This window comes from Mastacembelus armatus, chromosome 14 (genome assembly GCF_900324485.2).
Source record: "Mastacembelus armatus chromosome 14, fMasArm1.2, whole genome shotgun sequence".
Lineage (NCBI taxonomy): Eukaryota > Metazoa > Chordata > Actinopteri > Synbranchiformes > Mastacembelidae > Mastacembelus > Mastacembelus armatus.
In genome coordinates this window covers 9,688,937-9,704,157 of record NC_046646.1, presented here as the reverse complement: position 1 = coordinate 9,704,157, position 15,221 = coordinate 9,688,937, and the positions used below count along the sequence as shown (strand labels likewise).

The following is a 15,221-nucleotide window of genomic DNA, read 5'->3' as shown; positions in this document are numbered from 1 at the left end:
TATTTTTCTGTCGTTTGTTGAAAAGTGCAGAAGTTATCAACAAAATGTGGTTCTTCCCTCGATAGGAATCGTCATAAGACACGAAACCTCCCGTTGGCCCACCGCCGTGGTAACTTGGGTGCAGTAGCAGTTAGTTACCCGAAGTGACTCAACTTCACAGGGGTGACTGTGGAGCTAAGACCTCGTTAGGTGGCCCTTGAAGAGGGCTGGTAAACGGTAAAAAGTCAGGAATCCCGGCCCTTTGTCGTTAGCTAGCATTAGCTGGCTAGCTGGAGAGCTCCCGAAAAGTACCGTTACCGTCGGGGTTTGTTTCATACAGCCATGTCTTCGGCCGGAGACTTCGGAAACCCTTTAAGAAAATTTAAACTGGTCTTTCTTGGGGAACAGAGTGGTGAGTCTGACACGAACATTACGTTTATCGGCGGTAGAAACTGTATTGTGATCTGCAGGACATGTAGCTTAACATGGGGTTTTGGTGGTTTGGTGATTCAGGTTAAGCAGTTGGCTAGCTAGCTAGCGTTAGCTCGATAGCGTTAAACTTGGCATTGCTACACCGTGACTTGGTGCAACTTCCACGCTGGCTTCAGGAAAGTGCAGCTCAGTTTCTTCTGGTTCAGTCATGTCCGTGGAAGTCGACTTGTTAGCTAACCTGCGATGCGAGCTGTGATAACAAACCATGAACACAGCTAATGTTATCCTTTGTAGATTGGTGAAACAGACAAGTATAACCTGACGCCAAGTAGATTGAAAGCACGTTCATAATAATGTTATTTATTGTATTTTGTCTTGGCATTATTTCCCAAGTAAAGGCCAACGTTTTAGTAGCAGCTATAGTTGACTGTAGATGACAGGTTGTATTTGCTGCTTTCTCCAGATAAGTAATATCAGTCTCGTTTAAAGTCCAAATCAAAATATTAACGTTGCAGTGATTACACAGTCAGATTAGTTTGACTACCCTGGGGGCACTGCTGCGCTTAGATGATGCATCCCAATGTCTGGACCTGCTCGTCTACATTCCTACACTCTCCCTATTCATTTTCATTCTTTCCAGCCCAACTGAACACAGGGTGTAGTTACCCTTGAGGAGAAAGAGGGTGGCATGGAGCTTAAATACAGATCCAAACTCAATAATCGTGGATCTGTTTTCAAAGGAAAATGTGTGGTGAAGTTCATTATATAATCCAGTACAGTACTTCCTTGACAGAGAATGGTGTAAACACTAAAGAAACTGCGTTTAATGTGTATCTTTCGAGAATATCCAATCTGCATTTTTAAAAAAAGTCAATATCCTCCACCTTACTGATTTTTCCCAGTTCTCTCTCTTTTTTTTTTAAAATATATACTGGTATTGTCTGTGGCCACGTGACACTCCACTCCCATTAAGATAAGATGGGCAGACTTTGTGCCTGTCAGTCTGTGATCAGCTGTGGTTCTTTGTAGCCATATGTAAACAGCAGTCTTGGCTTTGGGCATGTAACCACTACTTTGCACAGTGTAACTGATAATGTGTTGTAACTCAAGCTCAGCAAAACAGTCAGTCTGGGGACTGCTATGCTGCTCAAAGTAACCTTAGAGGTGTCTCTCTCTGTAGAGATGTTCTTGCTTGTCAATATCAACAAAACTGAGATTTTACAGATAGTTTTACAATGATCGTATTTAGCGAATGTGCAGAGAAGGACTGTTTATAAGTAAAATAAGTGGAGAGCCTGGTTCCCAACCACATTATCATCATCATCATTCCTTAACTTTCTAACTTTGCCTCATATACTTGTGATGTGTGTGTGCGCGTGTGCATGTGTGTAATGGCCGAGAATTAACAAGAGGGGAACGAGAGTTGCATGACATGCTGCTGCCAGCTCCAGTCCATTATAAAGGTCTATGCATTGATTTAAATACAAGTACACAACAAATTGATAATAAGCTGCCACTCTCACGCCCCACAATTATCCAGTTATGCTTTGAGGTTTTTTATTTACCTTCTTTTGTTTTTAATTTGCTGAAATAATCGATTCCTAATCAATTTTGTTAAATGACACAATTGAGTTAAAATAATTAATAATTGATAACCATTACTTTATTATGATTATTTTGATTAAGGACTGATTAACCTACAAAGAGATGAAAGTGTGATCGTGGCACTTCATTAGCAGTAATTTCTAAATTTTTTTTTTGTTTGTTTTTTTTTTTTAGTGGGAAAGACTTCGCTGATCACCAGGTTCATGTATGACAGCTTTGACAACACTTACCAAGTGAGACAAATGTCTAATTTAATCAGCATTGATAATGTTTATATTATTCTAAAGTGAATGTTAAAAGATTAAAAATTATAGTGTGATTAAACTGTTTCCTATCTGTTTTCAGGCCACAATAGGAATAGATTTCCTGTCAAAGACCATGTATCTTGAAGACAGAACAGTAAGTCAGTTCTCCTCACTACTAGTGTTGTCTTTGTCCAGATGAGGGTGATTCATTTGGTGACTGTAGGGTTTTGGTGCAAGAAATATCAAGGGCCCATTGCTACTGATTTATGATATTGCGATATTTTTTTTGTTATTGTTTTAGCAGTTTGTGATTTCTAACTAACATGCAAAACACATGTACTGCCCTCATAGCATGAGTTGGACTCTGTGGGCTGTTCCTCCGTTTCTCACAAGTTTCCTGTGTCTATGCAAGTTTAATTCCTCTCCTTCCTGGCCCTCCATCTCTTCTCTTCATTCCTGTTTTCAAATAAACACCTTACTTGATCAAGAGAGGAGGTTTGATGACAAGTGAAGGGTGATTTATTTCTTTCCCCCTCCCAGGTGCAGACACCTTGCTCTCTCTTGTTGTCATTCACTACCTGCATGCACCATGCTGTCTCTCTTTTCCCATTTGTCTGACTTTAGTTTTTTTTTTTTGTCCCCTTTTTATCACCATAACATAACCTCATTTCTGACCTCATTTTTTTCTTGTTTTATTGTCATCTTTTCTGTTTTCTTTTTCTCTTCTTTTATTTACCGTCCCATCCCCTTCCCTTTCCTGCCCCACAGATTAGGTTGCAGTTGTGGGATACAGCAGGGCAAGAGCGATTTCGTAGCCTCATCCCGAGTTACATCAGAGACTCTGCGGCTGCTGTCGTAGTGTACGACATCACAAGTAGGTGCAATACCAGTGCATTCAGGTGTTTCAAAAATATTACTACATGTCTTATGTTATATGTACTATGTCTTCCTTTCACAAACTTTCCCATTTTTTATAGTTTAGGCTTTTTATCTCACAAATACTGATGTTCTATTTCTTGTTTCTTGTTCGTCGTGCGTTCAGATGTCAACTCCTTCCAGCAAACCACAAAATGGATTGATGATGTGAGAACGGAGAGAGGAAGTGATGTCATCATCATGTTGGTGGGGAACAAGACAGACCTTGCAGACAAAAGGTAATCTGTTCCTCCCATCTCCTCCCTCTGGGTAAACGGGCTCTGTTCATTAAGGGCATACTAATGAAGGCATTGATTGTTCCTGCTGCCCCGTCAATACTGAGTTCCTCAATCCGTCATGGGCAACAGTGTTATCTCTGCTCTTTGTTGATACCAAAGCTGATAAAGATTTTTTTTTTTTGCCTTTCTTTTTTTTCTTTTTTTTTTTTTTTTTACCTCATATTGTTAAAAGATAATGATTTAGTCTTTAGCTGAGGCAGCTGTCATAGGTATATTAATAATTGTTGTCTTATGTGTTAACCAGCTTATCTACCTGTTTAATGAATTTGCCTTTTCCATTGCTGTGCATCTTTTAACCCACTTATCTACCACAGGCAAGTATCTATTGAAGAGGGTGAGCGGAAAGCCAAAGAACTAAATGTTATGTTTATTGAGACTAGTGCAAAAGCGGGCTACAACGTAAAGCAGGTAAGAGTGTGTGTGAGTCGTGCTCTGTAGTCCTGCTGCAGATGCTGCTGCCTTGTCTCTGCCTCCAAAGGTTGCCTGCCAGCATCAAAGGTCAGAGGTTTAGGGAGTTGGTTGCTAATATTAAATAAAAAAAAAAAAAATCTTACTGCATTGTGGACATGATCACACAGATTTTTGTTTGATACAAATAGCCTTCTCAACAAACTTCATATCATGTAAGGACTTTTTTTTTTCACAAATGGACCCTCCCTTATCTGATATACAGTAGTAAGCAAGACTCTGAGGTCTGTTTTGTAAATTGACATGAGTGATAGCAGTCCCTGCACCAAGCAGCCTACAACAACCAGATCTTTAACCTGGTTATGCAGCAAAGAGACAGTCAGACAACAGCCCTTCATGGCTGGTTAGGCATGAAAGCCAGGTCTCTGTCTTCCTGTCGCAACTACACTGAGCGACTCTGTCGGTGTCCCTCGAGTCTTGCCAATTACGTCACACTTTATTTAGCCTTAGGTTTTCGGCCTCCCAGCTCTATTGTATTTTTTTTTAATATGCTGGAAAAGCGACCTTCTAAAATAGGTATTTTGTAAGTTTACCAGCTGTTCTTAAGAATCATCATTCCTTTTTAGTCTAAATTGAACACCTTCTCTCACTATGGAGTTTAGCCTGAAGGTATGCAGGATGACTTTTGGTTTAGAGCATTGGTGGCAGTAGCAGCAGGAAGGAGCACGACTTCTTCAACATAATCACAGTCTGTATTTTTCCCCCCCTTGTCCTCTTGTCTCGATGTCTGTGGCGGTATGTGCTTGTTCCTCTGGGTGTTTGTGTGTCATGCGTGGTGATTCGTGGCTCATCACAGACAGATAACCACAGAGGAGGGAGAGCAGAGAGCGAAAGAGATGAATGTTCTGTTTATTGAAACAAGTGCAAAGACAGGCTACAATGTCAAACAGGTAGAGCGTGTGCACCTTTTTGTGTGTGTGTTCATAATGCTTTGCTCTCTTCTGATTGGCTTCCATTTCACACACGCATGTGAGCATAAAGGTGTTCTTAAAACATCAGCAAGGTGTTTGGATTTATTTTTTAAGCTCCTTCCCACCTGCTAGAAGTAATGATTTCTATTGGCCAGCCTTTGATTTGATTGTGCAGCCCACGAGGTGGGTCAGAGTTTGAAAATCAATCCTGATTTGCACACTAAACTTTTTGTTGCTGTGAAATCTACACCTAATCAAGTCTTTTTCTGTAGCTGTATTTGGTCAGTGGTCAGTAGGCATGATGAGCACCATCATACATTCATTATTCTTATAAATTCATGTGAATCCAGCAATCACTTAAAGGCCTCCGAGCTCTACCAATGGAAGGTCTCAATAAGTTACAGTTTTATCAGCTTTTCAAGCCTCTTCTGGGTTCGCTGTAGCTTAAGCTCTTGCTACTAAAATCAAATCAAGTTTAGAATGGCTCTGTCGGGCATCTTCTTCTGTGTGAGCTTCAGGTGGACCTTTTGCAAATCATGTAACAGGAATATACACAGCACGCTATCTTGATATAATCTTGTGTGTTTGCCATGCTCTGCGTGTATTTCCTTGTTTGACAGAATATGTCTGGTTCTCTTTCCCTCCAGCTTTTCCGTCGTGTGGCAGCCGCACTGCCTGGCATGGATACTACACAGGACAAAAGCAGAGAGGACAGTATCCTTTTGTGTGCATGTCACAGTCTATGTTGGACATGACAGAAGAAAGCAAGGAGACATGTCATGTCATATGGCTTCTCCCTACCAGGAGTAAAAACTGGTGCTGCAATGTGACAGCTCACTATTGTTTGTTTTGTGTTATTGTTTTAGAGTTACCTATGAGGAAAGATATTGCTGTTCAACCCACTATTTAACTGAGTATAATCCTGAAATAGTTTATTTCAGATTAGAAATAACAATTTGGCCAATTTTATTTTTTACTTAGCACAATTAAATGGTAGCATTTACAAAATTATATAGTTGTTTAGCAATTAGTCCCAATAAGAATATATTAATATAGCCTAACAACTTGTAAATAATGGGTATCCAAAAGGAAATTAAAGGTTTTATGTGATACATTAATAGTTTATGAATTGTTACTTTTACAAATAAATCCCTGATGGTTTCAAATCCACATAAAAGAACCATAAAACACGATTCCACTGTTCTTACATGTTTTTATTCAGTGGTGGATTTGTCATAATTATGAGCTAATCCAGTAGCTGTTTGTTTCATATTGTAAAACCAGTCTAAATTTGGAATCAAATTATTCTTTAGTTTTGAACCCTGTCATGTCCCACATTAAAAAACAAATGTGAAAAAATATCTACACAAAACTAATATTACGTTTCTGTTGACCTAGGTCTGGGAAAGATTTGTGTATTGTTTGTCATAAGTCTTGCATTCTTCATCTTCTGTGATGTTCCTTAACACCTAAACCCCTTCAGTGATTGACATTAAGTTGGAGAAGCCACCAGAGCAACCTCTCAGTGAAGGAGGCTGTTCATGCTAATGCTGACCCATGTCACAACTAAATATTTCTCTTCTCTGGATTTTTTTCGGTTTTTTTTCTGTACCCTTCACTACACACGCCTCTGTCCCCAGACTGAGAGAGAACACTACACGTTATTCTTACCATTGTGGAAACCTGCTCTCCCATCAGGTGCTCTGAAAGTCATTTAAGTTGAATGTTTGCTCCGTAACACATGTAACGGTGTTCACAGCTGCAGCTCAGGCTTGTTTAAGTTGTTTGTCAGTTCAGACAAAGATGGTCGCAGAACAGTAATGACTAACTTTGCTGTAGTTTCTGTCTAAAAATGACTTTCTGAACCAAACCTAAAGAAAAGACTCCCAATCAAGGTATGCATTTAAGAGTGAGAATATTCTTTAAAAAGTTAATATTGCTTTAAGTTTAATAAGCACAATGTGAATGCTGTGTGCATTTGTCAGTTTACATAATTTGTGCAATTGAATGGCAAGGATGTGTCCTTGTGAATTATCAGCAAACTTGTCTTCTTAAACTCTCTAGAATAATATGTGGAAATGGTTGCAGAGCTGTGTTGAAGTAAATCAATAACATATTTGGGAGATCTCATTGATCACATGTTTAGTCTGCACCCATGATGCACCTGTGTCTGGACATCTAAACAGAGGTTGTGCTCGCAGAGTCACGGTTCTCTGAACATTTACCAGCATAATTTGGCAGGTCAGTGCACTTAAACGTCACACACCAGCACAAAAACATGACCACTCTAAGAGCAACATGATCACTACGTTCACATTACCGTCCTTCCTCTCTTCACGCACTTGTCTATTGAATTATTTTCTCCCTGACCTCCATTTTTTATGACCTTTTTATTTAGATAGAGCATCTTTTTTTTTTTTTTTTTTCTAAAGATTCCAGTTACTATAGAATAAACCTCTGTTTGATGATAGTGGTTGAGGAAAATTTTCTCTATTAAGAGTCATAATCACAAACCCACCATAAATATTAGCTATGGAGATAAATGCCTTTTGGAGTTTAATTGTAGAGGGCTTCCTTGGCTTTGGGTTTATCTAGTTAAGTTTGGTATAATGTTTTATGAACACTTTAAAGACTGCTTGTTTTTATTTTTTGGCATTGATCGTTAGTGATTATTCTACATGTGTATTTAATCCACAATGACTTGTAATATTTATTTCTATTGGATTTATGTTTCTTTTTTATGGCTGTTAATATTCTCACTTCTGGTATGAGTCCTGACTCGCTAATAAAATATGCATCCATCTGGACCACATTTGACAGAATCAGTAGAAAGTGTCTGCTGGTGCCTCTATATGACAAGTTGATCATGCCGATAATCCCATGCAATCTTTGTGTGAACATTTGGAGGACAGTCAAATTTGTATGGCATAGTAATGCTGATGTTTATGTCTGGAATGGTTTTAAATGAAAGAATAAAAATACACTTGTCCCCACAGCAAGAAATCATTAGTGTCTTATTAATACTGGTAAGATTTAGTTTTTTTTATTTATGATATTACAAATTTCTGAATTATAAATTAAAGATGAAATATTAGTGAATAGTGCAGATATGTTGGTCTTTCTGTGGCAGCATAGTGTAAACCAAAGGAAAACACCAAGAACCAGGTGTGAGAAGTGCTCCTGTAGTCATGAAGCAGTCATGTGGACTGAATGGGTGACAGTAATGGGCCTTGTTATCTGTCCTGCAGGTGCAATATGATGTGGATGAGCTAACAGGCTTATTTTACAGCAGATATTTCGATTTCTCACTGCAGGAAACACACAGCCTACACTACTGGTAGTAATAAGTGTTCTATACGTTCACAACCCCTGGGCCCTGGAAATGGCACACCTAGGTGGGATCCAGCTATTACTCGTGTCTGAATGTCTGGTGTGGCTCAACTATTCACAGGAATGGAGAACAGGGTAGTCACAGTCGTGTATAAACTTGCAGCTAGGGTTGGTTTGCAAAATTGGACCTGTTTGACTTAATGCCAATTTTTTAGGAACAACAACAACATTAAGGTCCACTATGTTGGGTCCTGCAGCATTAACTAATCCTGTTTTCTGGAGGGGCCCAGTGTCAAATAGTAGGTTGTAATTATATTCTGCGTGTTTCTATAATGTGTATTCCTAAATAAATAGCTCTTTTTGGAAGCTCAGATCAGGCCATGACGAATGGTAACTGTTGTTTTGGAGACAAACGTTTGAAAGCTCAGTAATACAGCGCCATCCCGTGAACACTAGTTACTGTTATAACTTCAGGAGGCAGATATCTTTTAATGTTTGGCCACTGAGTAGTGTAGATTAGTGTCGCGATTGTTTGCGAGTCTCGCGAGAGTTTCCTTAGCAGCCGTTACCTTGGAAACCAAGCAAAACAACTGCTATTCTGTGTTTTTAGCAATCAGCTAGCTAACATTAGCTAGTTAGTTAAACTTAACACACTAAGGTTTATTTGATTTTTTAAAAAATTAGTTCTAAAAAAATTATTCTATAATGGGTTTTGATTATTACGAGACACTGGAAATAAACAGAAATGCCACAGTCGTAGATATCAAAAAGGCGTAAGTTGCGTGAAACTACACTAGTTAGCGTTACGTTAACATCTGTTATTTTATATCAGACATTTTATGCTAATTCAAACTTTCTCTTTTATATTGCCAGGTATAGACGTCTTGCACTGAAGTTTCACCCGAGCAAAAACAGAGAGCCTGGAAGCCCCGAGAAGTTCAGTCAGCTCAGTGAAGCCTACGATGTTTTGAGCGACCGTAAGTAGAAAAAGCTCTATTTCTTAGCACAGTACCAGTATTTTGACACTTTGGGGGTTTATATATTTTCTTTCTGACAGCCCGAAAAAAGGCGACCTATGACAAGTTTGGTGAGGAGGGTCTAAAATGTGGCATCCCAGCTGAGTTTGGTAGCAGTGGGGCCTGGTCATCTAAATATGTGTATCATGGGAATCCAGACAAAACATTCAGAGAGTTTTTCGGGGGTGACAACCCATTTGCAGGTGAGAAAAGCAGAAATAGGATGAATGCGCTTTTTTGTATTTGCTAACCAATTAGATTAATCATGAATTGTTTTTGGTTAGATTTCTACACAAGTGATGTACCGCTTCAGTTTGGTGGGCTGCAGCCAGGAGTGTTGAAGACACAAGATTCCCCAATAGAGAGAGATCTATATTTGGCCCTGGATGATCTCTTTCATGGAGGCACTAAAAAGATTAAGATATCTTGCAGGGTAAATGCTACTGTCAGTTTTTCAGTGGTCTAACCATCTGTACATTCATTTATTACACCAAGAACTCCTTGTTGATAGTCATGTCTCAAAGGTCTTCACAAAAAATATTTAGGTCTATCTAATGATGTACATTGATTCATTTTTGTATTATATATCTAACAGGTTATGAATGAGGATGGATACACATCCAGTATCAGAGACAAAATACTGACTATAGATGTAATGCCTGGATGGAAAGAAGGCACAAGAATAATTTTTCCCAAAGAGGGAGATCAGGTAAAAGACCTATGAAACATTTTCTGAATAACTCACTCTGTCTTGCTTCAGTGGTAACAATGTAATATGAGACTGAACACATCAGTTAATGTTTTATTTTTGTCCTATTAAACCCATTTGTCTTTGTACAAAATAAGCTATGTGGATGGTCTAATGTTTAGAGGAGACTGCATGTACAGTGATACAGTGGGTACGGAAAGTATTCAAACCCCTTTAAATTTTTCACTCTTTGTGTCATTGCAGCCATTTGCCAAAATCCAAAAAGTTCATTTTATTTCTCATTAATATACACTCAGCACCCCATCTTGACAGAAAAAAACAGAAATGTAGAAATTTTTGCAAATTTATTAAAAAAGAAAGGGCTGCAATGACACAAAGAGTGAAAAATTTAAAGAGGTCTGAATACTTTCCGTACCCACTGTAGATGAGAAACGCAAAACATATTCCTAAAGCTAAATTATTGTTGCATGATGATAAGCACAAGATTAGCATCAAATAAATCATTTATTTGCTTAACACTTGATTTATTTTGGTACTTGTAACTATATTTGATTAGTAAAGGTTTCAAGTGATACTGATAAAACAAGACTGGAAACATGCGTAATCTATTGATCACAGAATGTGGGACTGGACAGTTTTGAATTAGATAAGACAATAGAAATTATGGGTTTAATATGACTGGGTAAATTAAGCTTATTTTTGGAAAAGTGGATTTATTTATTTTACTATGAAGGGTCATACCTCCTACTGGATCTGATTCATTGCCACCAGCAGGTGGCCCTAACACATCTTTTTCTAAGTTGCTCACGTATGCTTATATTAATAAAAAATTACATGATAATGACTGACTTAGTAACTGTTCTTGTCCCTGTTTATCGCTTACTTGATATATTTTAGTCAAGACAAAGTATGTACACAGAGCTACAACATATTTTTTTAAGAAACTAAGTACAGTAAAATCCTACTTCTAAGCCATGTTTTTGGGAAAGAGCCTGACTGCAATGTTATTAATTTGCTGTATTTTACCTTTAGGGGCCAAACAGTATCCCTGCAGATGTTGTGTTCATAGTGCGACAGAAGAGTCATCCTCTGTTTTTAAGACAACACAACGACCTGATCTACAAGGTCCAGATCTCTCTGGAGATGGCGAGTCATAATTAAAGAGGCTTTCAGTGACAGTCATATTTAAATATTTGGTTTGCATAGAATAAACACTGAAGAAAAACACCTCTCCCACAGGCCTTGACTGGTTTTTCTGTGGATGTGGAGACATTAGATGGCAGGCTGCTCAGTATTCCCATCAATGACATTGTGCAGTAAGTACTTTCCTATATCAGGACCAAACTGTTGTAATGCTGTTACTTTTGGTATTTATTTCAGATACACAAAAGCTGAATGAATAAATAATAAGATCAGGACAGGTAGACATCATCAGAAGCACGCAGCACATTTAAACAGGTTACATGTATTGTTCCTATTAAACTAGAACATTTTCAGAGCAGTATGTTTTGTGTTTGTGCAATATCTGTATCAATTAATATTTTCCTGAATTTGATTTGTTTGTCATAACACATCAGCCCTACATACACAAAGACTGTGACTGGAGAAGGAATGCCACTGTCCCAGGATCCTTCTCAGAGAGGAAACCTCATCATTATTTTTGGCATCCAGTTTCCAGAGAAGCTTTCCGCTGAGAGGAAGCATCTGATCAAACAGGCTCTAGCTTGAGTATTGATCACATTTTAAATATGTGTTGCTCTCCCACTTCTCATGATTTTTGTACTGTATTTACATTTCTGTCACTATTACTGTAAAAACACTTTGATACTTATGATTGAAAATATGCAACAAAAACAACAAAAGCTAATGAAATGTGTCACCAACACCACCCTGCTGCATCGGCCTTCTGCCACACAGTAATGATTACAATATATTTGTACTGTTCAGGGCTCGTTTCAGCTGTTCGTATGTCACAAACATCACCACATTCCAGGAGCCCAGGCGTAAAAAAGATGGCATGAACCTCAAGAGAAAGAAAACAGAAAAACAATTATAAGTACATAAATCAATTATAGTCCATACATATTAATAGTTGTCATTTTGTGTACAAGCTGTTAGTCTCCTAACCGTCCTCTGTAAATGTGTAATTTAAATCCTCATTAATCATTTCAATGCTGTCAGTGCAGTTAATGCTTACCCCTTATAAAAAGCAAGTGGCCCCTCTTTGGTCACCATGGCAGCAGCACAATTGAGGACACTGCTGTAGTGGCCAAGAGCAGAGTTCATATATCTTGTCTTGACCACATCAACTGGAGATGCAATCACTGTTGTGCATAACCCTGCACCAAAGGCTGATAAGAAGTGGCAGGGCAGATTGTCTGTGAAGTAAAGGATCAAAGTTGTTACTACAGGAAGAAAGACACCTGGGTATTATGTCACGCATCTGGACTGTGTTAGCCTGCAGTCACTGTTTTACCTGTCAGTGGAGTGGACTTGAGAAGTGTATCCTTGATGAAGTCATATGTCACCAGTTCTGTGCAGTTAACAATTGCATTACGTGCAATGTTTGGAGCAGTACCTGCATGACAGAGTAATATGAGCACATAAAAATACTGATGATATGAATTTAAAGATTAACCTTTAGGCACCACATAACCTTCTTAAGCTCAAGCTACCTTTCCAGAGACCACGAATGCCTTCCTCCTTGGCAATGGTCTTGTAAGCATCAATGGTGCTACTGTAACGTCTGGCATGTGCAGAAGATCTAGCCTGTGCCTGAAAGCGGACTTTAACCACATCTGTGGGCTGAGCAAAGGCCACTGCCATGGCACCAGTGGTACATCCTGCAAGCAGACGAGTGCCAAAGCCAACATCTGAACCTGTGAAGAAGGAGATGTCAGGCCTGATTGGTGCAGAACTCCCTCAGATTACCAATTAGAATATATTTCTAAATACCTACGATCAGAGCCTTTAGTGTAGAACTGTTTTACAGAGTCATAGAGACCAATGCGCACAGAGGCGAAGCTCATCTGCCTCTGGAGTCCTGCCACCAGTCCACTGTAAAGACTTCTGGGCCCCTCTGTACGCACCATGGTGGTGATGGTGCCAAATACTCCTCGATACCTCACTGCAGACTCTTTCCCTGCAGCTGCTGAGGCTCTGGCCTCCCCTTGGATCTGTGGACAATAAAAGGTAATAGAAGAAGAAAGGATGAGTGATTTCAGTTTAGAGTATGTAGCTGTTTCAGGGTTTTAGACACTTAGAAATGAATAAATGCGCATACACTATTTGTTCAGTCTTCATCATATCACTATTTTACATAAGTGTACATGCAATGCCAAAATCCAATATGCTAAAAGGAAATTACCTTTAATATTCACATAAAGCTTTTTTTTTTTTTTTTTTACCTGCAATCGCACTTTGGCTGTGTCCAAGGGAAATGTGAGCAGGTCAGCGATGCATGCTGCACTTCCTGCTCCCACAAACCTCACAGCTGCTGATGGGGGCACATCTGCAGGTCCAAAGCCAACCATTTTCCAAAATGACTTTGATCAGTACAAGGATTAAGTAGTGGCTTATTAATGTGGACAGGACAAAAGGCTCCTCCAAAATCTGAAAAAATATAGACGCCAAACATATTCCATCCAGAGATAATTGCATTTCTTATAATCATTGCAACAATGCAAATGAAAAGTGAATGATTCAAAAAAATGAATCACAATCTTCCTTGTTTTTATTTGTTTGTTTTATGTGTGTTACCTCACTAAACTAATGATTCCCATTAAGCAAAAATGCACTGTGTTGCTAAATGAGAAGTAGTTCTATTATATTGTGTATAGTGTATACTCTATACAGAGGAAAAGGTTACCAGCCCTCACTTATAAATAAAGCATTTCTGTCATTTTGTTCCACATTGTCACACTGAAAGGTCAGACTTTGGTTATTAATGCTTACCTTTGTTGGAGCAGTTTAGCACAGCGACATCAGAGATCAGGATTCTCTAAATGTGTCCCTTTGACTGAACTTAGTCCCTGCTGTAAATTGGTTTCCTTGTTTGTCCATAGACGATTTTTCAAAAGTGATGAGCTTTAAATTCATACTCCAAATCCTGCAAAAAACAGCAACAGGTTCAAAAGTAAAACATAGTATAACAATAATACAAATATCCCAAGACAAAAATAACATTAGAGTTTGGTTGTACCGTTGAATTGTTGAAGTTAAAATGCCTGGTAAAGGGACAAAAGCCAAATGAAGTAGGAGAATGAGCAGGAAGTAGAAGTGTGTTAGAGAGCCGCCTCTATAAATGCTGCGGTAATGTTATGTCATAGGCCATGTCATGTTCCTGTGTGGCTCCACCCCTGCTGTAACTAGGCAGCCTGCTGATCAGGTGGCCTGTGGTTGTCTTTGTTGATTTGTTCTCCGTCAGTCTTCTTATCGTCATAATCAAACCTCCTCTATATGTCCGCCTCAGCCCAACAATGATTACACAACAACCCCACAATACCTGGGCTGGGTGTTATTGGACAGGCTTAATTTGTGAAAATAAACTTTTGCATTTGCTAAAACACAATTAGTCGAGTCAGGTATCTGTTTAAAGGTCTGTACTTAGCATTTGAATCCAGAGTGCATAGACTTGCAGAGTAAGTGCTGAGTCATGCTGAAAAGACAAGAACACACAGTACATCGCCCACCAAATGAGATCCGCATGTTCAGACCCATTAACATCTCACCACAGCTTTTTATTCAGAGGTTGTTTTCCATTGCCTGTTGTTCCTGCACTGATTAAGTCACTTCATTGCTGTTAATCAGCAACCATCAGAAACACCACGACTATACAGCTTTTGTTTCTTCATTTGCAACATAAAGGTATTTTGGTAAATAAATTCACAGTATTGTATGTTTTATCTTAACAGTAATGTTATGTTCCCTTGCACATGTAGCTATATAAATGCCTTGTCTTCTATACTGCAGCATGAGGAGCAAGTCAATCTGGAAATATTCAAGTCCCAGTGAAAGGCCTCTTTAAAAATTGTATTTATACAGAGGCCCAGTGCAAAAGGAAAGCCTGCCTTTCTTTCTGTCAGACAGCAGTTAGATCATTTCACAGCTTTGCTTTCAAGGCACCGCCTGCTGGGATGTTCAGATGAGTGTTATTTGTGTCAGCCGTGCTTTTCCCTTGCGAACGCCCATCTAAAAGTAGCTGCTGATTTTTCTTTCTGGAGTGGTGTTTCAAAAGGAAGCTGTTGCGTGTTTAGAAGGGGAAAATAGTCTGTTATTGCCATAGGTATATACTGAACCTAAATTACACCACA

At 38.9% G+C, this 15,221-nt stretch overlaps 3 protein-coding genes across 5 annotated transcripts; 2 read left to right on the top strand and 1 right to left on the bottom strand.

Moving 5' to 3' along the window:
- Window positions 1-7,849, top strand: rab6a (RAB6A, member RAS oncogene family). 3 transcript variants are annotated; one of them, XM_026328172.2, is made up of 8 exons: window positions 4-391; window positions 2,191-2,249; window positions 2,362-2,415; window positions 3,030-3,135; window positions 3,304-3,415; window positions 3,790-3,883; window positions 5,502-5,568; window positions 6,338-7,849. In XM_026328172.2, the coding sequence occupies exons 1-8, from the start codon at window positions 322-324 to the stop codon at window positions 6,400-6,402; spliced, it is 627 nt and encodes a 208-aa protein (XP_026183957.1). In that variant the 5' UTR covers window positions 4-321; the 3' UTR covers window positions 6,403-7,849. The 3 variants fall into 3 exon arrangements, 2 of the variants coding, with proteins under 2 accessions (XP_026183957.1, XP_026183956.1); XM_026328171.2 differs by lacking the exon at window positions 3,790-3,883 and adding an exon at window positions 4,740-4,833 and having other exon boundaries at window positions 30-391; XR_003296990.2 differs by lacking the exon at window positions 6,338-7,849 and having other exon boundaries at window positions 1-391; window positions 3,790-4,833; window positions 5,502-5,544.
- An 867-nt stretch (window positions 7,850-8,716) lies between these two features.
- Window positions 8,717-11,668, top strand: dnajb13 (DnaJ heat shock protein family (Hsp40) member B13). The gene is made up of 8 exons (XM_026328967.2): window positions 8,717-8,957; window positions 9,058-9,161; window positions 9,242-9,403; window positions 9,485-9,633; window positions 9,796-9,909; window positions 10,942-11,055; window positions 11,149-11,225; window positions 11,487-11,668. The coding sequence occupies exons 1-8, from the start codon at window positions 8,890-8,892 to the stop codon at window positions 11,635-11,637; spliced, it is 939 nt and encodes a 312-aa protein (XP_026184752.1). The 5' UTR covers window positions 8,717-8,889; the 3' UTR covers window positions 11,638-11,668.
- LOC113143379 (mitochondrial uncoupling protein 2-like) lies at window positions 11,257-14,262 on the bottom strand. The gene is made up of 8 exons (XM_026328968.1): window positions 14,111-14,262; window positions 13,864-14,017; window positions 13,317-13,521; window positions 12,869-13,085; window positions 12,585-12,788; window positions 12,386-12,487; window positions 12,107-12,287; window positions 11,257-11,932 (listed from the first exon to the last, which is right to left on the bottom strand). The coding sequence occupies exons 3-8, from the start codon at window positions 13,440-13,442 to the stop codon at window positions 11,833-11,835; spliced, it is 930 nt and encodes a 309-aa protein (XP_026184753.1). The 5' UTR covers window positions 13,443-13,521; window positions 13,864-14,017; window positions 14,111-14,262; the 3' UTR covers window positions 11,257-11,832.
- Window positions 14,263-15,221: the final 959 nt, after the last annotated feature.